The 25,333-nt window shown below is 37.5% G+C and overlaps 1 protein-coding gene across 2 annotated transcripts in view; it reads right to left on the bottom strand.

Moving 5' to 3' along the window:
* Positions 1-3,597: 3,597 nt before the first annotated feature.
* Positions 3,598-25,333, bottom strand: part of cdc42ep4b (CDC42 effector protein (Rho GTPase binding) 4b) — a 29,359-nt gene continuing 7,623 nt past the window's right edge. Inside the window, exons 1-2 of one of the 2 annotated variants that reach the window (XM_028029734.1) lie at positions 12,566-12,586; positions 3,598-8,922 (exon numbers count right to left, since the gene is read on the bottom strand). In XM_028029734.1, the coding sequence (XP_027885535.1) occupies positions 7,796-8,764 (969 nt within the window). In that variant the 5' untranslated portion in view covers positions 8,765-8,922; positions 12,566-12,586 and the 3' untranslated portion in view covers positions 3,598-7,795. Of the gene's footprint in view, positions 8,923-12,565; positions 12,587-25,333 lie in introns of those variants that run through there. The other variant, XM_028029733.1, reaches the window with a different exon arrangement.

Below are 25,333 nucleotides of genomic sequence, written 5' to 3'. Positions count from 1 at the left end.
GTCTGTTTAATGAGACAAGCTCATTGTCTTTAGTTGTTCATTACTCATATATATATACATACATACATGTATGTATGTATGTATGTATGTATGTATGTATGTATGTATGTATGTATGTATGTATGTATGTATGTATGTATGTATGTATGTATGAAAAACACCACCTCCATCTGCTGGTCATTAGCAGTAAGTGCAGAGACGTTGCAAAAACACAAAGTTAGACAAATGTGACTGTAGCTTCTTTTACTGTCTCAAGTAAACGTCATCTCCTCTGTTTAATGTGAAGGGAATATACTGAAATAACACAATTTCAATTTTTAACATATTAATATGTTAAAAGATTCATTATATCTATCCACTGTGTACTTTTCTGGATTGCTGAGGGACCTGTGCCAATCCGCAGTAATAGTGAGAGCCTGGTTACACCCTGGATGAGTATACTGTCTAACACAGGGTAACAAAGAGACATTTCCACTTAGTGCAAGCTTTACAAATCCTCTGGGGCTGCTTGTGATAACGCATTATTGCTTCTGTAGATGTATCCGGTCAGTAAAGAAACATTTGCATCCCCCCCATTCCTCCTGTAATATTCTCTTTTTACCAGTTTTACATTAGATTGATGAACATGAGATGTCAAAAGCTTGGGGTTAATTCTTTAAAATGAATCCCAAGTTAATGTCCCTTTTTGTCTTAAGTTGTTCATTACTCTCATCTATACCATTTTCAAATTTTACATTGAACATTTGAGGGGAGGGGATTTGAAGGCTTGGCGCCCTTGGTTACTCAGCAGATTCGATTGTCGCCATACAAGATGTGAATATTAAGCGAGCCCCTGGAATTCAAATCATCCAGCAACTAAAAGTTTGTTTATACCTTCTGACTAAACTTACATAACAAGTGATGGCTTTGACATCGTTGTGGCTGGACTGGGATAGTTTGAAATGTCTGCATGAAATAGAAATCTTCAGTAAAACTGGCAAAAAAATGTGATTATTTATACTCATAGAAGTTGGATTGCAGTTCACAATAAATTACGCTAGGTGGCGGTAGTATCACATCTATGTACGAGCCGCTCAATAAGGAGTTTTTTGTCTTGTTTTTCTTAGATCTGCCCATAAACCGCACTAAATCAGCATTTGTTCACCTAAGTTCTGATATCATTACTACAGTGATAAAATGTGTTTAAATAGTTTACTTCAAAATATTCTGTCAATCTTTATTGAGCGAAAACCTCAATATTTTTCAAGGGGACATTTTTGCTTTTTGAAGCAAAAGCAAATACAGAAGAATGCAGCTCATTGCAGCAATTACAGTCATTCGGTTGCATGAACTCAAATAATCAGGAAAAACTATCTCAAAATTAAAGGCGCTTGTCAGAAATAATGCTCCATTACGTCCTAACATTGACTGATAGAGTTCATTTCTACTGTCCCACAGTTGAAGGGTTTTAAATTAAGTTTGGTTAATTTATTTGACATTTTAATAAGATTCCTTTAATATTTACCAACTTCATATATACTTGCTTGGATCATTTCTATGCCTTGAGGGTAAAATCCAAAAGAAATAACTCTGCATATGGTGGCCTACTTTCTATCGTTTTTAATTATGATTTTAGGCATAAGCGTTGATTATAAACTATGAGCTCCTAACTTTACACTAAAGCTAAGTTTACTGCTCAGAACTACCTTGATTATCATGTTATTTTATGTGAGATTACTCAAAAAAGGTTGTTTGTATGATGCATATACTGTGAGTTTTTTTCTTTGTTATGAAGGGAGGTGACATTTTTTACATTTTGTTACTGTTACATTTGGCTGATAAATGTTATCCTCAGAGTGGACACACAAGAACAAGGCTTTTCTCTGCTGGCCAGGTACAATATGTTATTAAGATGGACGACTGCTGCCCCTCCCATTCATAGTCAAAGACTTTCAGACATAATGTCTTCTCCCTGTTGTAGCAAGATTAATTGCGACTTTCCGAATTGAAGTGACAAACTTGATAAGCTGTGACGTCCTTAAATGGCATCTTTAAGATTTAGTCGCTGGGTGTATTGCAGTTTGATCAGTTTTGTATGAGTTTGTCTGGTGTCCTTCAGCTTATGATCACGATGAGACATCGAGCTCAGCAGTGACTACCACCGGCTGTGAGAAATGTCTGCGTTTTCTCGGCTGTAGATGTGAAACTGTATCAGGCAGCAGGTTCTCTGCAGGTTTGTTGAAAATAACAGTAGCAAGTTTAAAAGATTAATTTCAGCTGAAGGATTCCTATGATGGATTTTACCAGAATTTCTTTTAACCAGTGTTTCTGATAATTGTTGAATATCTGAGTTGCATAGAGGTCACTACCTATAACCATCTATTTCCATCCAGGACTGTTGGGCTATATTCCCCAGTTCCTCTGCATTTCTTATTTTTGTCTCAGAAACAGGGTCTGATGTCATTTCACATTTTCTTTTGGATTTCTCTGGGATTTTCACTGGCCATTGCATGAACAACCAAAATGCTGCTTATTTATGTGTTTTCTTATTGAAATATCAATTTCAAGGTCATTGACATATCTTACCAAAATGAATGACCTCACTGGTTAAACTGCAACATGGCTATTATGTTGAACATGACCCTTTCAGCTACACAGAATAAGCAGTGTGCAGTCATTTCTGTTACTCTCTGGCATCTACTTATAAATTATTTGCCATTTTGAACTCTAGACTACATTGTGGGTAGTTGCTAGCATTGTTTCATAGCACTAAAGAGGCTCACAACTGGGCTCTTTCTGTATGGAGTTTGTGAATTTGTAGGTTCTCTCAGGTTAGTCCAGCTTCCTCAACAGTGCATAAAGGCGTACAGTATGTCAGATTAACTGGTCTTTTAAAATTGCTCTTTAGAATCAGTGCATGCCTGGTTTTGTTCATCTGTGATGGTCTGGCAACCTGTCCAAAGTGTACCCCGCCCAATGGATATGAGAGACAGACCCAAGTCCCGGTACAACCCTGCAAGGACAAGCAGTTAATAGCAAATGGAATAATAAATGTGTTTGTTGTGTCAATTTATGTACATTTACTGTTGTGTATTTGTGCCATAAAATATTTTTCGAGCAAACAACAGTTATCTACCTTACGTCAGACAGTGAACTCTCATAATCTCGTCCACAGAAACCTACAATAAAAATCTGAAGTATCCTTTAAAGTATTTATGTCCTTTAATCTTGGTGACTAGTTGGTAGTTTTTAATGACTTTTGTGTTTTATTGAAAAGATGTCCAGCCTTTAATAAGCAGTGGTAGTGTTCAAGCAGCTCCCCGGACTCATGTGGCTTATAATATTGCATCCCTTTCATATCAGCGTTGTTTGTGTAAAATAATCCACTTGGACAAGGCTTTTTTTTTTTTTTTTTTTACTGAGGATTGTGCTGGAGCTCCTTCAGCAGCTCCCTCAGCAGACATTTCTCAGGCTATTTCAAGGTTAGATTTCAATCAGCTTGCTGCCCATTTTGGAGGCAGAATGCAAATAAACTTGTGAAGGAGAGGGAAAATAAGGCAGCCTGTGGCGAGACTCAAAGTCATGAAATAAAAAAAAAAAAAAACGACTTGGCCTTTGTTGAAGATTACCAGCTTTCTCTTTTATTGAAAAATATAGCTGTTATTTGAAAGAGAGGTGAATATATTAATATGAAGTAAAATCAGAATTGGGAAGAGGAATAAAAACAGCACATACTTGGCATAACAAAGCCACAGAATAGGAAGAAAAATAAAACATCACCTTCTAAAGATGAGCTTGGAGCCAGTTTGTTGAATTTCTGTTGCAGTCCTTATCTTTTTCTTAAGCCTCAAAAACACTGTCAGGGAGAGGAGAACTTAAGCAGACCTAGGGCAGGCAGTATTTGCAAATTTGTAACATAATTTGTTCTGGTTTACTTTGGAGTTTCCTCTCAAGAGAGACGCAACAAATACACAAAAACAAGAAGTATTTCAGTGCAATTTAGTAAAATTTCATAACTCTGCAATTATTCATAACACCAATAGTTCATTTCAGTGGATTGGTGTAAATAGTTCAAACCCTGCAATCTAACAACAAACTTTCCATTTAGCCTTAAAGCCTCCAACATTCCTCTGGCTCCCTCATTATTATAACAGTCGGTCACACTGCTGATTTCAAAGATTGTTCTCTGGAATTATTAATGGCACTAATTACAAATCTTGACAGCAACAACAGTGGAGGAGTGTTTCTGCTGCTCTTTAAAAATAAAAGTATGATTCTTTATGATAAAAATTAGGAAAAAAGTACTTTCCTTCATTTCACAAAAGCACAGATTTCACATTTAATCATAACAAAAATATTACAAACAGTCCGAAATTGACACTAATCTGAAAAAATCAAAAATAATTATAAATTTTTGTTCCACTGTTAAAATCGGTAATTCCTTGGTTAGCACTTTTTATTTTCTCTGGCAAAGTACCACCAAGTGAATAGTAGTTTCTAATCACCATCAGTCGAAAACAAACAACCGTAATCAATCTCTATCAGATGGTACAAAAGTGTAAATTTGGCAGCGATATGTCTGAAACATATTTGGGAGAAGAAATGATGGAAGCATTTTAAGAGGAGAGGATGTTCAAGCAACACCGGCTTTTTCAACTTTCTCAGTGTAGTGATTGTTTGCGAGGCGGTGCTTTGATGGTGTTGATCTCTAATCTGGAAACATAACATGCTAGTTACCACGGTGATAGACCCAGGTAAGAAGTGAACAAGCTTCATGATACTGAATATGCCAAAACTGAATCTGAAGTCACCTTTCTACACTGCTTGCTTCCTAGCACAGACGTTCGCAAACATCTGTTGTCTAAAACTGTCTTTATAAACTACACTGGTGAGGTTAAGGTAGCAGTTTGAAGAGAACAAGACAAACCAAGCAATTTTTGGAAGAAAATGGTTCTCTCTGCATTGTGATACCTCTATGGGAATTCAACACGGCATTGCGAGGATTGCACATTTTGTGTAGGAGATGTTTTAAGTGACACATCTCCGACAAAACCAAAACCTGACAGATTTGATTTACGGAGCCAATTATGAGCCAATCCGGTGGGGATATGGGGAACAAAACTTTTAGTGTCTTTATCAAATTCAAACACCTTACAGAAGTTGAGCTTGAACGCACTTGGAAATTTCCTGCAGATAATTTTAAAGTTGGAGGCTTCTGGAAGCATACTTGTTCCAACTCTTGAAACAACTTGAGGCGGAATGGCACAGCATCCCGATTCTCTGTACGCACACCTGCATCCGTTCCTCATCAGAACATTCAAAGCTCCTGTTTGTCAAAGGTGGCAATTAGGGTCACATTTCTCCTAGGTGTAGGAAAGGAAAGTACGACTTGGTAATTTATGGCTGTAGTGTACAGCAGAGACCCTGACACATAAAAAACTCAAGATTAAAAAAAAAACGTCCACCAGTTTGTTGCTGGAGCAGTTCCAGCTTTTAAAGAGGGCAGGCAATCCAACACTTTTAATGGACAAATTGGACCGACTTATGTAATTTGTAGGTTACATAATTTGTAACTTGACTTCGAGAGAGAAAGTCAGTCTTTTTTGGGGGGTGGGGTCAGTTCAGCAGATACAGTATGTTCCCTTCTCAATGCTTGGAGACCTAGCAAATGGCTTTCAGGTAATCACCGGTGCTTAAACACTGCACTTACTTTTCTGTCTCCTTTCTGCTTTCACAAACAAGCCACAGGCTGTAAAACTCGCAGCCACTGACCTCCTAATACTTCAGCTCCTCTCAAAAGCCCCCTCTATCCCACCATTAAAATGCCAGGACATGGAATATAAAACAAGTTCATCTTGACAGATGACTTAAAACGTTTTCCACATATAGCCAAACAGTCATCCTGCATATGCAAACAAAAATCAGATCAAAGAGAAACAGCAATGTACAAAAATGTGTGCAACCTGAAAACTAATACTGTGCTGAAGAAGTTTTTGATTTAGTTTCAACATCCAGTCTTCTTTGGTAGATCACACATCTTGACTGGAAAATATCTGCCAACTTAATTTTGTACAATTTCTCCAAATCCACCAGATTGGGGTGATATCACTTATCCACTGCTCTTTTAAGGTGGTACCTTCCTGGAGATTTAATTCTGATCTCAAAAACATTCCAAAACATTATTTTTCTTCTTGCAAAGCCACCATTTTGTTTTTTTGGATGTATGCTTAGATTGTGATGCTGAAAAATGTAATCCCTCCTAATCTCCAGCTTTCTAGCAGGCTTTGGGCCAATACTGGCCATTCATAAATCCATCTACGTGGATAAAAAAAAAAAGAGTTCCAACTAAGGAAAATATATCTGAGCGAACAATTAGTTTAGTATAAGTAGAACATAAAAAGTTTTCCCAGAAGGTTGTTGATGTTTTTTTTTAAAAATGAAAAAAGAAAATATTTATTTGTTTAAACTCTACTCCTTCTTCCAGACATAAGGAGAATAAGGGAGACTGTTGTCACATGTAAAAACATGACCAGCACTTGGTTGACCTTTATCAGATTCATTAAAACAGTTAGAAGGTTTGAACTAAAGCCGTGACTAAATACAGACATTTAGTCACGGCATACATGCATTTTAACCATAATTTGGAAATTATAAAGCAAAGCATGTCAATCGATTTGCTATTTCATTTTTTAATGTTTTTTTTTTACAGAGGAAAGATGCCACTTTGTATGTGGAAAAAGTTTTGAGATCATCTATCAAGATTACAAAAACTTGGCATTGTAAAAGGGATGTAGGCTTTTGAGAGCCAATGTACCGATGATGACAAATTATACATTCACACATCTTCAAAAACAATCCACCATTCCTGCATATTGAAAAAAAAGAGAATACATACAGAAAACCCTCTAAAATTTACAGAATCCCCAAGTTGCACAGCGATTTTGAGTATCAGTTTCATGAGAGTACACAGAAATTGATGAGGTGTCTTCCTTGTGCTGATACAGTCCAACTGATGTGTGAAAAGGCATTTTGCTTTCAGAAGTGACGCAGCATACAAAATCCGGTGTCTTGAGTTTAGTTCTTAGCGTCATTGAGATTGATCACAGTATAGTACCACAAAATAGTTCCCCAACCAAATTCATCAAAACCTTTAAGACTCCGAAGTTCACATTTGCTTCTCAAATCAATCCCTTACATTTAAAAAATAATTTACAGCTGACAGATCAATTTAGCAAGGAGGCAAATATAATAAACCCACCTCAGACATAAGAGGCTATGCTTAACTGACATCCTTATAGTAACTGCACACAAAATGATTTAAGAAAAGCAAACTCAGACATGAGCAAAAGTAATAACTCTATCTCTGTAGTGTCTACACCTTCAAACCGCTGGGATTACAAACCTATCCGTTTCATTTCTTCTTTACCTCCACATTCACTGGAACTGACAACACATCCACACAGTCCACTCTCTAATCTTTCCGCCACCTTTTACTTCCTTTTAAAATGGGTGATTTTTCCCTGCTGATTTGTCTTCTCCTTAATCATTTAAAACTTGTGAAAAATAATGTACTCTGAGTTGACATCTGGTAAAAATAGCATCAACCAATCCAAACATTTAAAAAAAATAGCTGTCAGTCTCCTTGCTATAAAGTGAAAGAAGACTTAATGGGTTTTATTTATAGTGTTGATAAAATTGATCTAACATTAGACTGATCTACAGTGAGTAAAAACCTTCTCGACTCTGACTGTAATCCCCTCCTATGGTGGTCTCCTAAGTTCTGGTTTCTTCTGCATGGCACAGACTTCTGCTCAATCTAGACTCTAATCTCATCATCCTCCTGATCCATGAAGTCGAAATCATCATCCCTGTGTGGCGAACTGTTCTTCACACTGTTTGTGTCGCCATCATGGAGGTTGTACTGAGGTTTTTCAGAACCAGAGCTGGACACAGAGCAGCTATCCGTGTGGTGGTTGTTCCTTTCTGATTCGCTGATCTCCGGATCGTAGGGATCCGCCGTCACCTTCTGCTGGAGCTGGTAATTACTACGAGGTGGTCTTGAAGGTGCCCAGTCCTCTGCGTCGTCATCGTCGATGTGAGGAATGTGGGATGGTGATGCATGCTCCTCACTACCTTTGCCTTCCTCAAAGCCAAGGTCGTCCTCTTCCCAGTTTTTCTTCTCCATCACGCTGAGGATATCCCCGAGCATTGAAGGCCCCAAGTCGATGTGGAAGGACATTACGGATTCTGCTTTTTTCATCCCACCTCCTTTTGGCATGGATGGAGGCAGGTCTTTAAGTTCACCGAAGTTCCGTTCGTCAAGCTCGGCGTCCACTGTGGCCATAGCTGCCCCTCCGTTCATCGGCTTATTTTCCACCAGCGTCTTCATAGGACTGGAAGAGACACTTTTTGGCAGCTGGTTGCCTATGTCTGAACTTTCAGCGTTCAGGTAAGGCAGAGATGTGGCAGCAGAAGGCAGAGTTGTAATGTTCTCATACTTGTCTACTCTGTTAACAGACTGGGACCTCTTGCTGCTTCTGAATGTGCGGGACAGAAACCCTGGTTTGGGACCTGGTGAGCCCTCCTTTGTGTGGGACTCCCTTGGAGGTTCCCCTGATCGGGAGCTGAGAAATGAAGTGTCTCCAAAGGCGTCCCCGCCTCGTCCAACGTGCATGGTGTGACGGAAGTCCCCCAAAGGAGCGCTGATCATTTCAACTGTCAGGTCAGCTCTTGACCTCCTCTTCGACTGGTTGGAGTTGCCCGTTGACTGCTTGAGAATAGGCATGATGGCAGTCTTTCAGTTGTGATCCAAATCAGTAATTAGGCTTTTAGTTCTTTTTAAAGTTTCTTGAGATTTGTGGGAGGTTATCAAAGCGAGTGTAATTCCAGGTGTTTAGAGTTTGAAGCCATCCTGTTCCTTCAGTTCAGCTCAGTCGAAGGAATCTGTAGAATAAAACAAAACAAATGTTAATGTGAGTGTTCCTAGAAAGACCGAGTAAAAACCTGGCAGGCAACGTGGAAATTTTAAGACATGTCAACTCTAATAAAAAAAAAAAAACTACGAAGTTTAATTTAAACATGCAAGTAGTGATAAGCTTCTTAGAGACTAATTTTTAAAGATCAAGCCCCTTTAAGAAGCAAATGAAAATGTTAAACTCCCCATTAATAACATCTCCAGACAACTTTGTTAACCTATCACGTAACTCGTTTGTTTCCTGATGGCTAAACCGAATGGAAACTTTTGCTGCTGTGTCCCAAAAATGAATCCTCACTTGAAGTAGTTCTAAACTGGAAAACATTTTAAATGCAAAAATCTTCAAGGCCGTTATGTAATGGTGAAGGAGGCTGTCTAACTAACTACAAGCACGTTTACCCAACACTTGGGGGAAAAAGGACACCATTGTAGTGGATTTCCATTCAAATCCGTTCTGTTCCTTTGATACATATTTGTGCCCTATTTCTTGACTGTCTCCTTCTCTTTTTCCATCCACTGCAGTGTCTGCTGTGCTTTAGTTCCCATTTAGGCCCCTGACTGTTACATAAGACATTATACTGGGAGCCAGAACAACTCAGGCTTGAAATAATAAAGGAACAGGAGGGAAAAGAAGAGGAGAGAGGGTCTGCACTATTTCTTCAGCGAAGTTCAACTTAAACCACAGACTATTAAGAACAGATCCTCTTCCCTCCACACCAGAGAAAAGAAAATGTGTCAACTTTGTCGTTGACTGAAAGGTGCTACATAAATAAAGTTGCCTTGCCCTGCCGTCGGGATCTTGGGAGGAAAATGTGTTACAAACAGACGCCAAAGTTTGGCATCCAAAATGTGGCATATTTACTATTTGGCAAGTTTTGTCAGTATTTTTGGCTGCCTGCTTTTCATGTGGTTTTACGTGTTTGTTTGTTGTTTTTTTTCTCAATATCACCACAGGCAATAGATGTAGCTGCAGTTAGGTATAAGCTTGAGCACATTTCAGAAGAAAATGTACAAATTATGATGTATATCCTTCAACTTCAGTTGTTTCTGATTAACCTAATTTTAACCTCAAAAGATAGAAAATGTGTCTAGTAGCTATGACAATAAAGATTTTTAAGGTGCTAAATATATTCTCTTGATTTTTTACTATCACTGATGATGTGATTTAAACAAAGTGAAATTCAACTTTGGCTCGGGCGTTCGGGAAATCGGGTCTCAGCACCCACTTAATGTGTGAGTCACAAGCCCACAAACTCCATGGATCACTGTAACAAGGGTGTCACTTGTTCAAACCAGACAGCATGAACCATCATTTACAGTGTTTTCAAACTGAGGCTGAAGCCCACACTCTGAGCTTGCTTTTGAATTGCTCCCATGAATGAATAGCTGCTTTACTGAACAATATTCCTAAAGAACATCACTCATGAAATCATTTGCATGTCTGACAAGAACTCATTCAACTGGAAATGCAACTAACACCAGATGGAACAGAGCCGAGTTTGATAAATGACAGAAGTGAGTCCCACTATGTTTTTTTTTTTTTTGCTCCTCTTAGAAAAGACTTGTAGTTTTTATTTTCTGTATTCAGCAACTTCATTCAGTCTGTTTGTAGTTCTAGCACTAATGGGGAAGACGCACTGACCTCACAGAGGCTGAACAAAGAGCAAATGAAAATCTTTTCTCTCCACTTTGATTGTGAAAGTTATTTGAGTTCAAGCTTGCACCACCCCATAAGAAAACTGAAATGAGCTTATTGTTAGGAAAGCTATTTAGACAACTGGATGCAAAGCTGTAAGCTTATACTTTAAAGCTGAAAGCACACCAAGCACTCTGAACTGTGGCCCTGTGGTTACATTAAGAGGGTACGATCTGTCTGTGTTAAACCTTTGAAAGGTTCATGCATTCTAGCTAATTACCGTAGTAGATGTTCAACTAGTGGCTTCTGAATGCGGACAACTCATCCAGCGTTATGTTCCTCGCCACTGCACAGAGATTTGTATTTCTCTATGGCAACATCAGAGCAGTGTGGAGGCCGCCAATCGGACTTCCTGTCTCTAAGCCGGCCGGAGACAGCAAGAGAAAAAGATTTCATCCCCTGCATGGAGAGATCAGCTCATTTTGATGGATTAACCCTTCCTGTGGCCTTATGCAGGGCAATGTGACAATCTCCACAGAAGTGGAATGCTTTTGAAGTGATGCGTAACAAGAAGATATTCAATCTGCACATAAAAAATGTCAGTGGGTTCTCAAATATCAAAAAGACCCAAAGCGAACACCTTGGGGTCATGACAGGAAATGGCCAGCTTTTTGCCTTTGGGAGATTCTTGATGTTTGTAGCTTTAAACCTCCCCCCTCTTGGTGGCCTCTTGGCCACTATTGTAGCCCGGATAAAAAGATGAAGTATAGCCTACAGTCATGTCATATTAGCCTTTCAGTAAACTATAAAAGAAAAAGGGTAATTTAAGGTAATGGCAGATCATGGCTTATTTTTATTTCAAACTAACATTTAAACAAGCTTTAAACAGCCCTTTTGTATGAAAGGGGATTTGGGGCTCTCCATTTGTTTTAGAAAATTAATCACCACTACAATTAGGGCTGCACAATATGGAAAAAATATTAATATTGTGATATTTATGTTAAATATTGCAAGGACAATGTTGTTTGTGATGAACAAATTTGTCCTCACTCGTCTTCTGTGTTTTCCACTGTTATTCATCTTTTTTGAAAGTCAGTCACAAAAATATACATTGAGTTGAGGCATCAACTGCAGAGTACTTATGAATGCAACTTAAATATAATTGCCAGCATAAGCCATGTGTGCAACTTGCATGTCCAACGTAAGCTACATTGCTACTGCAATCGCAATTATGATTTGATGTGCTGTGCAACAATTAAATCTGTACTATGTCATTGGCTGCTTAAACTTGGGAGCAATTTGTATGAGAGAGTTTGATGGGATGAGGAAGTTTTAAATGGTGTCTTTCAAAAGTGTTTGCATCCCTTTTACATTTCAGCACTTTGTTGAATGTATTCCATTTTAATATGGTGGACTGAAACAAAGAAGTGCGTAGTTGTGAAGTGGAAGGAATCCGAAGAATGCATTAATCGAACCATTGCATTGGCTCTATGTTTAAAGGTCTTTGTCTAACTAGAAGGTGAAACTTCACTGCAGTTCAAAGTATTTTGTGATTCTTAGGTGCTACCTGGACACTTTATCTATGTCTATCTATGTATCCATCAACCTCGATTTAATTCAATTCAGCTTCGCATTATCTTTCTTCTTCCCTGGCAGTTTTGACTACAACTAACCTGTAATTGTAGTCTCTTTATCACTACACAGTTTATTCACTGCTGTCAGAGAGCTTCAATATCTCAGCATCTAAAAATATGGGCATTAAGGGTAGGGAGAGTCAATACAACAGGCCTAATATATTATGGACATGCACAGTCACAAACTTTTAGTTTTTCCTTCAACGTCTGCCTGTTATCAGCATGAGAGCATATTTTCTCAAAGATATTGAAAATGAAATGTTTTGAGTTTCATTCACTTTTCATTGCATGTAGTCCGCAAATCCAAACAGAAAGAAAAACAATGTCTCAGAAATAGCTCACCTAAACCTGAGATTCCAGTTTGACTTCTACAGCCTTTTATTCCTCGTGACTGTAAGTGAAGCGTTGCTGCAGATTCACAAAGCAGACCGTACTGTATTAGTCTGACATGTTTTTGTAAAGGGAAAATATTTCAGAAGACGTGATAAAAATCATACACTTTATCTGCAAACGACTGCCCCAGTTAATGTGCCACTTGGTGACAAAGCCTTTATATAACAGTGCTCTCACTGCTCCGTGTGACTCAGGCTCCAACTGAGACAAGTGGTGACAGGGCCATAAATGATTAAGAGCATCGTATGTTGCCAGCAGCCTCTGATGTGGGTAGAATGACATCACAACAACCAACACGCTCGACGGCGTTCAGGCTCACACTTGTAATCCCACCGAACACAGACACAACACTGAGCTATCCCCACACCACTTTCTCTCCTTTAGCTGCTCAGCCCAATCACAGCAACGTCGAGTCACATGAAACCAGGAGGCATAAACTGACTGCATCTTACATTTTTAACAGAGACTGAAAAAGTAATATTTAATTTAGGAGGAGGAAGCTTTCAGGAGAAAGCTAAAGGGAGTCAGGAAAACAAAAAATAAAAATTACATAACAGCACTGAGACTTACCATTTTCTGGCTGGTGCTGATCAATTTGGCCATTTTGCTGTAATGTACATTTGCAGTTCTGACTGGCATCTGCAACTCATTACAGTTATTTAATATATAACTAAGAAAATGTAGTTATGTATGAGATAAGTACTGTCTTTCAGGAGAAGGTTACTTTTAGGTTTGATCAGAAATCACAATCTGTCATTACCTTATGGCCATACTCTATGTAAGGCTATACTTATGGTTATTTATCTACAAGATACATAAGAATAGTCAACAACACAATGAAGGTGGAAACAATACTTAATAGTGTTACAAACTGGGGAGTAGCCGGATTGACTGGGGGTCCTGTCTAGCCAGCTACATTGGCCCAAACCTCAAAACAGTAACTGTTTTACATCAAGAAGAACATTTCGACAGCGCCAGAATTTGCTATCCTTTTTATTAAAACTATTAAAATCCCAGAAATGTTTCAAAGCATGGAAAATGAGATATGCTTTCTACCAACATATTTTAAAAATTATAAACATAAAAACTCCAATTGATTTCATTTTCAACTTCCTAGTCTCTCATCTCTCTCTCTCATTGATTGGTACAATGATATGCAAATGGTCAGACTGCTGACCAAAGTTAGAAATGACACTCCTAATCGATTAATCAGAAGCAGTGCATAACAATGTGAACTTTGTGACTCCAACAAAGAGCATCAGTAAATTTCTTTTGCAGCAGCTTTGTTGGGCCCCTAACCTTTAACCCAAATATTGGATTCCCATGAGGGGGTTGGGACAGGTCCTGGAAGTATCACAGGCACTGGGACACTTAAAAAAGCTTAATCCCAAATAAATAATTGCAGAGAAGACAAAGGCATTTATGTTAAGATATTCAAAATTGCTAGATTACAAAATTGCAATCATTTTGCAGTGACGTTTGCAAAGGAGTGTTAAACCGGAGCTTTATGTTCTTGGGCACATTTTTGCAGTTAAACCACCACCTTTACACCTTTAATCACGCTTTCTAAGAATACAAAAATATTTTCTATTACACCAGAAAATAGTGAAACAATATTTCATTTTTGTAACTGAAGTTCAAATGACTCATTTGACTTGTTTGATATGCTTGAAAATATACTACTGATTTGTTACTGAAAATTTCTATGGCAAGCTATTCTTGTTCCTTTCCTACTACTCAAGTCAGGAAACCAGTTCTGCCTGATTACCTCCACTTCTTCACTGGAAGGCAAACCCTGTATGACAAATGGTAGAGCTATCTTGAGCCGAAAGAGGTGAGAATGTTCAGAAAAAGGCAGCACTTGTTTGTCACGTAACAAACACTCAGGTATAACCCTTTACCAGGCAGATGTTATTTTATTTTATTTTATTTTATCCTTCCCTAGAATCAAAGCTATGTTTTAGAACTAAATGAAACTGGAAATAGATTTAAAACAAATAAGAGATATAAATGAATACTGAATAGGACAAACTTAAAAATACAGTAGGAATGAAAACCCAGGTTCCAAATTGCAAAAGGTCTGCTGGTAGGAGAACAAAGGGTGCATCATTACATTTATAAAACCAGTGCAGTATACATTTTCCAATTTCCTACTGCAAACCAGGTGCTGCATTTATTAACATTTAGATGTATTTGTCCAAACATAATATCCATATGCAAAAATAATGGTAAAAATAGTCACTCTCTTTCCTGCAGTGATTAGAGTGTCTAATCACTGCAGGCACTCTGCCTCTCTGCTGGCTAGCAGCTGAACTCATAAACAATTACTGATGTTCATAACACTGAGCAAGCAGCCATAACTAGCACAAAACTTACTCAACATTTGCTTTATTAGAGATTGATAGAAAAATCAGCTTTGATTAAGATATCTTAATCAAAAATTGTTAGTTTCAAAGGCCCAGATCAGTCCTTTGCAAACTCAAAAATCCAATTAAATAATCCATGAATGCTGCTATACAATTAAGAGGTTAACAGCAACTTGGCAACAGTATTTTATAGAACACTTTAAATATAAAATCAAAGTATAGACAGCGATGTAGTGTCATTCAAAATGAATGTAATTTCTAAAACATATCCAGCAATTTATGTGGTTTATTCAGACTGCAGCATAATGAAAGAGCAAGACTTTCTGCAAATAACAGGAAAGTTAAGTTATTTTAATCTTTATATCACCAGATAAAAATAATTCCTGCTCTAACTGATGCTTACAATTCCAATTTGCAGTCACGCTAGAACAAATCAGAGATCAGTTGGCTGAGAACCTTAAGTGATTAGAAATACAACAAAGATGATTTTTTTTTTTAGGAAAATGCAAATAATAAAAAAAAAACTAAGCAAGCAATGTCAAGTTGTCTTTGGAAAGAAAAATCCTAAAAGAAAACAAAATGTACTTTAAGTAATATGTCAGTCATTTAAAATGGACAAATGAAAAGCACAATCTACACAGAATTGCAACTTTAATTACTTGAGAAATCCCAGAAATAATTCTACTTTTAAGCAAACTTAAGAAGGGTAGCACAGAGGGCCAAGTTTAACTAAACCTCTCCAGATAGGGACAACATAAAATTACTGTAATGCACACTATTCTAGACAAAAGGGTTTGAATCGGGTAATAAAATCTGCTCAAAACATCTATTCTAGCAAATATCACAACAATCAGAGGTCGAAAGGCCACTAGGATAACACCTCCAGTAGCGAGCTAGTCCGTCCTCCATCTGACATTTAAATTGTTTCAGTTAAACAAGGAGAACAGCGGCAGATTCCAACATTTCATAGTAAAGACTTTAACTGCTTTGAAACATTACAGGCTCGTCGTGAGTGTTTGATTTGTGTGTTAGTGTGTAGTGGATTAGTGTTCAAAGCACCATTGCCACCCAGACAAAGAAACAAAACCACAAATGGATTAACAGTGTTATTTTTAACAGGGCCTGGGCTCTTAACACGTAGAGTAAATGACCCACCTCTCCTAATTTTAACACAAACAACCCTTTCGGCGTCTCTACCAAACAATCCTAACTGCATTCCTTCAATCCATTTAGGTGTTTGCTAGAGATATTGTAATTTTAGTCTTTCAAAATTTTATATTTGGGGCTAAAGGACAACCCTCTGAACACTTCCTTTGTGTTGCCAGCCAAGCTGACCTTTTATGAAGCTGTTACTCCTGCATGGCTGGACTGAGCACTGGGTGGGCTACCACACTGTGCTGGAGACACAGAGGATTTTTGGCTACAAAAAACAAACAGATAAAGTTTTTATCACTGTTTTCCCACAACAAGTCTAAGATAATATCTATGGGTAAAAAAATACATATTGTCTTTTTCAAAAATCCCAAATAAGGATTAGAAGTTGAGAGGCTTTTTTACTTGTGGGTCAGTATTCGGGATTTTTCTAACACAGATGTTAGCACTGAAAGTACTTAACGGGGCAGCAAAGAGAGGCAAGATTCACTAAATAAAGCCAGCACACTGACAGACGTTCTTTCACCGGGTCCCACATGAAATATATCCAACCCTCATTACAGCTACAGTGGATGGATTGTACTCAACTCTGTGTGTGCACAGGAGTGTACTTGTATAATCATCAAAATCCTTCCACTCAGTCGAGGACAAACCGACCAGTTTCACGCTTGGTACCAGGAGCCAGGATAAGAGCCAAGTGGTTAAATAAATCGTTCAATAGCTTTTGGACAATGCAACAAAGCTGAATTTCTACAGAGGATTGTAGCTTGAAAGAGACAAATTACATAATGCATTGTCGAAGCAAGAATGCCAGAGTCACAGTTGGCTTGTGCTGTAGTACAGTTTGTAGATTTAATTTAGCTACAACAATGGCTACTGTTTCCGTAGAGACAAAAGTCACCAAGAAAGAGACTTTACAGAAATAAAATATGACCCAAAAGATAAGTGATGGGAAGTATGCAAAAGCAGAGCACACACAGCAAGTTTGGTAAAGATCTGCAGGAGGCCTGTCAGTGCGACTGGATGATAAGTGACTGGGTCAACATCTCAACGGCTTCTAGCCTTTTTATCAGCAGCCTCCCCACTGAAGTTAAAACACACAACCACAGCTATAAAAGGCCTCAAGCAGAAAGGCTCGACCAAAATACTGTGTTAATAAACCCCCATGGTGTTAACTTTAATGACACAGACAGAAACCAACAAAACACTCACTGACAATAAAGAGGCTTTGGTAAAGGGAAGTCAATTTCCCCCTTTACCAATTCATAGCCCTGTATGGTACCCTACCCTTGTTTCCTTTCTCCCCACTTCCATTTTGTCCCATTAAACAAACCATTACACACCCATCTACTAAAACCATTGCGTTTCAGTCTATAAACTTCTGAATAGTCAGCCAGTTCATGACTAATACACAAAAATACTAAAATTCTCTTCACCTTCAACATGAAGAATATATTATTTTACAATGAATAAAGGGAAAATTCACTTCACTTTTCTTTAGGGAAAAAGTTATATTGATTATGCTTTGAAATTAACATAGGAATCTGAAAGTGTATCTTGTTTACCACTTTGGGTTGCATTTCAATGTCAATCCTTGGGGTTAGAATCATGGACAATAGAAAGACTCTGAGATGGTTTGCACCTCTATTTTGTTCCCCACACATTGCAATTTAATCCCTTCGTACTTGGACTTTGATCCTGCGAATAAAAAGTTCCACATTAATGTGCTCATACCATTGTAAAGCAATTTAAATTTCCTTAAAATCAAGAATGTTTATAAACTATGGACAAAAATAACTTGAAAAGCATACATTTTAAATTGTGCATGTCTATTAAAAATAGTCTACATGTTTTTTTGTTGTTGTTGTTTTATTACTAATTGACCTTTGGCAGATACTGTTCAGTGAAGTCAGATACAATTATCTTACAGTGAACTATCAGTAAATTAAAGAAAATTACTTTTAAGAATGGTTTGTCAAGGAGGGTACAGAATGTCTCTAACAAGGCAGTTATGAAGTGAGTCATGGTCAGAACAAAACGTCCCGATTCAGATTGTGCTGTGTATTTGAACTCTGGTGACAAGATATTTGGTCAGTTTGATAGACTTGTATTGTTTTTTGTTTGTCAGCACATTAAATAGATTTCAGTGACCATGATGCCTCTAGTGAAGGTCGTCATCATGATAGTGCAGCACTATTTTGTGAGAAATGTGAGTTAATTAATACCATAGCAATACTCAACAATAATGTTACAATTGCTGAATAGTACCTAATCTTGTGCAGCCTTAACCAGCACTCCAACAGAGAGCATTCAAGTTTACAAAAATGGCCATATCTGACAAGTCCCCAGCCTAAAGATTGAGGTCTAAACACTGCTCTTATTCTGAAAAGCAAATTGTCAGTATAATTGCAATGTTACATCCTTTATTTACATCCCGTGTAGTCCTGTGGACACACATGCTGTGAGCAAGCATGTATTTAAGTTGTTCTGAATGCCAATCTTAATGAATGTTCCTTCAAGCAACCAAAAGGACATCTCATCTCAGATGCTCGGCTCAGTGGGAAACAGCTGATCGGTGTAATAATTTAATGAGCTATAAATGAACACTGCAGTTAGGTTCATTAAAAGCCAAAATAAGCTCTACAAGTGGTGATTTAACCATTTCAGTGAGGAAAAATAAAAACAATAACACATCCCAGTATGAACCTCTGATTTTTTAAAACTCAAGATAATAAAAAAAAGCCCAGGTTTATTAAACAGTCAAAAAAGGACTTTAAAAAATGCTATGTTTTCAAACAACTCCAGGAATTTTTCATTTATTTAAGTTTTAAAAGTCTGTTTTCCATTTCTGCCTAGTAAAGGATTTCCCCCTCTTGCTTAAGAGTGTTCTGTTCTGTTTCATAATTGGCTTTAATTATTTATAATTCAAATGTTTTTAATTAGTGGCAGGCCTGGACTACATGAAGGCCAATTTAGCTGAGAGCACTTACTAAGGAGTCCTGCAGAATGAGGTTTGGTTTGACCAAAATATTATCTTGATTGGCCATATGTCGCTTCAAACCCATTATCCATAAGTGAGCACTATTAGTGCCCTTGCAGATGTGCAAGACAATAATGCCATACAGAGTTATGCATCCCCAAGGGACCATGAAAGCTGGTGTTTTAGCAGTGCTCAGATAACAAACCAGGTGGCTCTTTGATCTTATTTTCTGAAGCTGTGGCATCTTTAATTTCTATGAATAAAAATGAAAAATTGTCCCATGGTACTGACAACCTTAGTTTGCTTTTCTTTTATTTCTAATCATATGTGGTAAACAACCAGACATTTTAAATTACTTCAGTGTTCATAACACAACCAATAGCACAGATTATCAAGAATCAGATTAGTCACAGCACTTGAATGAACTGAGACTTTTTTTTCCCCGAATCTGAACTACATGGGTTCCAGCTCTGTGGTTTCACCACCTTACACCTTCGGTTTTAAAAGTAGATGTGTCTGCCCACAGGCCACACCTTAATAACCAAGTAAGGTTGGCCTCTTGTAACTTTGGGACATCCGGGGGAATCTCACTTCAGATTTGCAAAGTGTACACATTCAAAAGAAACTTAAAGATTGCTAAAGGCTTAAACACACACCTTAGATGAGGGACACAGAAAAACTGCACCTTGCACAGCCTTCAATTGAGTCACAGTAAGGAACTTCTTCTAAGACCATATCAACCAGGAAGCATCAACCAATCAAAAGAGGTCATTTGCACACATATTCAGTTCTGGGCATGTTAGAGACCAATTATTTTAACATGCATATTTTCCAGCTTTGGGAGGAAGTCAGAGTACTCCGAGTAAAACCCAAGCCTGAAAGTGGAAAACCTGCAGACTCCATGCAGAAAAACACAAGAATTGTTTTAATGCATGGTACCAGTGCAATAAACGCCAACATGCAGCCCTTAGAAAATATGTTCTTTTTTAACTAAACACAGTCTGCTGATATGCTGTGTATATTCAAGGTTTTTTACAAACCCATCTTATTTCCCAGGATAAAGGCAGTTTCACTCAGAGTTATGACATAATAAACATTCATCACTAAACCTTTTGATAATTAATTGTGGATTATTTTAATTAAAAGAGAATACAGTGATTAACCTTCATGAGCTTGGATTTAGTCTCCTAGAGGAGAGACTCCAAAGCGGCTTCATATAAACACGTTTATGAAATGACTTGAAATGGCAGAAAAGCATCTTCCTTAGGAATGATGAATGTTTTGAAATAGATGCTACATTTTGTCTGGACTAATTTCATTTGCTGGCAGAGTAAAATTTAGCAGGCCATTTAAAGTAGAGCGGTGGTGAAAAGCAAGGGATAGTTTTGGCTACAGACTTTGGTAAAAAAAAATAAAATAAAATAAATTATCATAGTTTTGTCACATTGTATATATAGTTAAGCAAGAATTTTGGCAATAATTAAAATATTTTTGGAGACAGACAGATAGCTAGATTCAATCATATCCGTATTTATGAGATTCAGCAGTTCATCACTGAACTACTATTTTCAAAGAAGGAAGTGTTTAAACTATGTGCAAATCATTGCGGTCTGTATTTGTGTACATGTGACACAGCAAGTCACTCCTTTGGGAAACCCAGCTGCTAAAGGGAGGAAATTATGTAATTTTTTTATTTTTATTTTTTATCTTGACATGTTATAATGTTACTCCCTCATTAAAAACATCTCTGGAATGTTGCCTTGAATCATTCATGCATGTTTGAGAAATCCTTGAATCTCCCTTGGCAAAGTTATTCAGGGATGCCTAAACACTTGCTCCCACAAAGCGCCAAATATTTTTTTACAAAGCTCCAGTCTCCATACAGCTTCCACCTGACTAACGGCAGCAGCAATCAGCAAACTCCTGATGGAACCGTGCGCCTGTTTGTATGATTAGTGGAGCAAGGGACCAATTTTAAGGTGTCAAACTGAAGTCAAATTGCTTTTAAGCCATGTTTGATTGAAACTATAACAGTTACTCATCTGAGCTATAAAATGGCACCATGTGCCTGGAAAATACACACCCCCGTTTAAGAGTCACGCAAAAAAAGCTTTTAAGACAAAAAAAAAATCACCTCGCGTTTTACATGCAGTATAATTAAACCCTTCTTTAAAACTTAAGGATTTGTTGGCTGTAAGAGAAAATTTCCAAATCCTAAGCTTTCCTCTGAATCCCAACTTGATTATGTTCAGCAGCTCTCTGATGTCTCATTAGTTACAGCTTATAATATATATTTTTTTTCTTGTATTAAAGACATTTGAGATACCACTTTGATCCAGCTTTTATTTTCCAGAAAGCTGTGAGCATTCATTGTAATTAATCTAACAGACTAAATTCACTGGCTGAGATGAGTGTTTAAAGTCCATCAACAGTCATACTTGCAGTGCAATGCACATGTTCAAAGGTTGGCACAGATAAGTGGAGATACACACCCTTGTAGTTCCAGTTAAAAAAGAAAAAAGAAAGAAAAAATCTCAAACAAAAATCACAAGGAACATGAACGAAGAAAAAAAAAAGAACAAACCCTTCTGACACACCCAACACGCACATGTGAACAGGATATCAAAACAATGCACATGCACACACATTCATGAAAGATGAGGGTAAAAGGTGAAACCCTTGATTCACATCCATTAAAACAGAACAACAAAGGCGATCTTTATCTGTTAAGGTATTGTGATTTCACCTCAGTCCATTCACAGAACAGCGCTGCTGACCTGAATATATCCTGCAGAGGCTCAGGGAGGAAGATATGTGAGCCTTTACTCATATAGACTCAATGTTTCTCACAGGATTATTAAACTGTAATATAATAGTACCTCTTAGTACAGAGACTATAGTACTTCTGGAACAAACGTCTGGTACGATTTTGTCATTGAGCTGGCTCACAGATTATCACAGTTACACAAACAGTCCTCCTTTGTCTTTGAGAAAACAGCCACCAAGTTTTTTGTTCACATGATGTCAATAAACATTGTGAGTTCATTGGGGAAAAGGCAGAGACTGGTTACTGGATCAAGATGTACCAACAGATATATTTTTGAAAATGGCTAAAAACTTTGGTCATACTGTTCGTATAGTCCTTTTAATGAGATGCTAAATAAGTGTCAGAGCAAGAGAGTAACCCATCATGAAGAAAACATATAATCATAATTTTTTTTGGACAATGTTGAAAATACACTTATTTTGCCTCCATGTTTTTTTTTTTAATAGCATATCATTCATACTTGAAGGATTGAGTTGCTTTAAATAAGAAATACCCCAGACATCTTTTGTTTAGGTATTTACTTAAAATTTAATAAAATGGCGGAACTTCAAATTATTCATGGAAAATCAGTCTATTGGTTGACGTTTTCCATGGAGCATATAAAATATTTCAAAGATAATAAAGCTATCTAGGCACAATGTTACCTGCTATTGGCTGATGTTTGTAAAGCAGCCAAACGTAAGAGTACCTTTAATTTTCTCTGAAGCTCATTGGCTGTACCCCGAAGATCAGAGATGAGAAAGATGCTATCTATGTGTTACTTTCTGAGGTAGTGGGAGAAACTGTGTGTATTAATGCATATAAAAGTATATTTAGTGTTTGAACTATGAAAGCCATCAGTTATAAGCATTAGATGGGGTCTCACATATTTGGGGATTTTAGCTATACGCAGACAGTCATGGTCTCTCACCTCTGCGAATACCAAGGTTCTTAAGTATAGTGTAATGTAACAATGTTTTGAAAATAAAATTCAGCTCCTACATATTCAGTTATTTATGATTATTTGCTTCTGGCTAACCATGTTTCAACAGAACAGCTAATTCTGAAAATCATGCTTTTGATCCACATCGGTCTTACAATTCAAAGTGTTCCCAAATAGATTTAGTGTAAATCCTGTCAAAATAAGATTTATTCTGTTTATTGCTTTTTTGACTTAATATTCTCAAACCAGACTGGCGACCTGTCCAAGGTGTACCCCGCCACTCGCCTGGAACGTTAGCTGGAGATAGGCACCAGAACCCCCCAACCCTAGTGGGGACAAGGGTGTACAGAAAATGGATGGATCAATGGATATTCTCAAACTTTGAGGCTCTTCTAATCCACCTGTAAACATGCTGCACAGTCTAGTCATCCAGTCAAAGCCTGAGGAGATGTCTACATGACTGAGTGGATTAAGGAACTTACTACAGCTGTATAATGATAGTGTATAACAAGATCAGAATTATTAAAGATCTTGTTGATGTCAGTACTTTGACTTTTAGGCTTTCTTTCTGACCTCAGCAGCAACAAATTCAGCAGTTATCTTTTCTAACTGATTTTTTAAAGCTGATAAATTGCTCAGCTTTAAGCATCTGATAAGATGCTTTACATAGAAATCTCACAATTTAGAAAAAGAAAAAAGTCTCCTTTGAGAGTTTTTAGTATGTTTTGTAGCTACGGCAATGTCTCACAAAAATGTAGTGCTATAAAGGCTAGATCTGAGAATAAAAATGCAATTTAAGATGTTTTCTTTCAACTTCTCAAAACACTTTTGAGACTTAAAAAAAAAATCTATCCTTGAGTTGGAGCAAAATGATTTAAAATAGTCTCTTGGAAACTCAAGAAACTATGGAATGTAGCAGTGGGAGGTTTGCTAAATTGTTTCTCCTCAAAAGGACTTGATGAGTAATACTTAACTGCAAAATGTTAAAGAATGAGCCCCAACCCACTGACATTTTTCCTTCCCTCCATGCCATTACCACATGACTGAATGTTCCTTACAAATTCAAAATACCAGAATGAAATAGGCGTTTAAAAGTGTGTTTCTGTGATTTTGCAATACTAAGGGCTTTCAACAAATGAAATACAGACAGGTGTGTCTCCAGATGATTGGCACTGTTGTCATCAGATGCTTTAGAGATTTCAAAGCAGCTTGTGCTGAAACAGCCGTTTACATCAGACTAGGCGGCCATCCGGACCGGTTCAACTGCATGCTAAAACACTGAAAGCGATGATGACTGAAGAAAGTGACGCCAACAAACACTTTGCACAATTCAATCAGGTACTTCTATATACAAACCACTGTGAAGGAGGAGCTAGTTGGTATATTAGAGACAGAAAAACATCCTAATGTTTAGCATTATAACATTCCTGTTTAACAGGTTACTGTCTTCTGTCTTATTAGCAACCAAAATCGGCAAGGATTAGAGGACTGAATGTCAAGTCAAGTTGTTACAGAGAGGGAAAATGAACTTGACCCTTGAGAACAGATTTAAAGTAGTTATGTGTAATGACAGTATGAAGAAACTCCAAGAAATGGCTCAGGTTGCTCTTTAGCGTGTCCAGGCAAAGAGAGTTTAGGCAGCAACAACAAACTAACATAAGTGAGACACTACAAGGCAATGACTTGTGAGGGTTACCATGAGAAATATTTGTGTGTAGGGAACTTCCAGATTAATCAATGGCTGTCACTTCCTCTTTTATAGTCATTGACTTCAGGACATCTGGATTCAGATTTTTTTTTTTTCCTAAGTCACTCGCACTTGAAGACATTGACCTTGTGCTGTTCATAGACAATTTAGACATCCTAAGAAGCTTTTGTTTTAGTTGGTGAACTGAATCCTGTAACAGATAGAAAACAAGAGCTCAACTTTTTTAAAATCATACTATAATCTATGCCTGGGCACTGCTGTCACAAAGGGTTCTACAAAGTTTTGAAACATTATAATTGCATTTCTTTTTCACCGTTTCAAGTCCTTTTATAAAGATGACAGAAAAACTGGCCGAATGAAAAGGAAAATTCTCACTCCAGGGACTCTTGCCGGGAACCAAGTTGGTTTTTCTGAGGTAATTATTACCCTTCTATATATACCAGAGTATAGATTGACTAGCTGGGTAGAAATTTATCTCAGAAAAAATTGAGAGGAAACATAGGTGGCAAATTTGGAAAAACACAGAGCACAACTACCCTATTTCCCACATTGTTAGCCCACCAAAATCACATCAGATAAAGTACTCGGTCTGATGTATAGGTTCACCATTGCTATCAAACAATAACCTTGAAACAACATTGTTAAGATATTTCTCCCTGGTGTACCATAAGGAGTTTGATAGTGGTGGCATTTAAAGAGTTTGCAGTTAAAATTTGTTTGAAAATGATCCCTGGGATGCTGTTTTTAAAAGTGGCAGGTAGC

This window comes from Xiphophorus couchianus, chromosome 10 (assembly GCF_001444195.1).
Source record: "Xiphophorus couchianus chromosome 10, X_couchianus-1.0, whole genome shotgun sequence".
NCBI lineage: Eukaryota > Metazoa > Chordata > Actinopteri > Cyprinodontiformes > Poeciliidae > Xiphophorus > Xiphophorus couchianus.
This window is presented reverse-complemented; position numbering and strand designations above follow the sequence as displayed.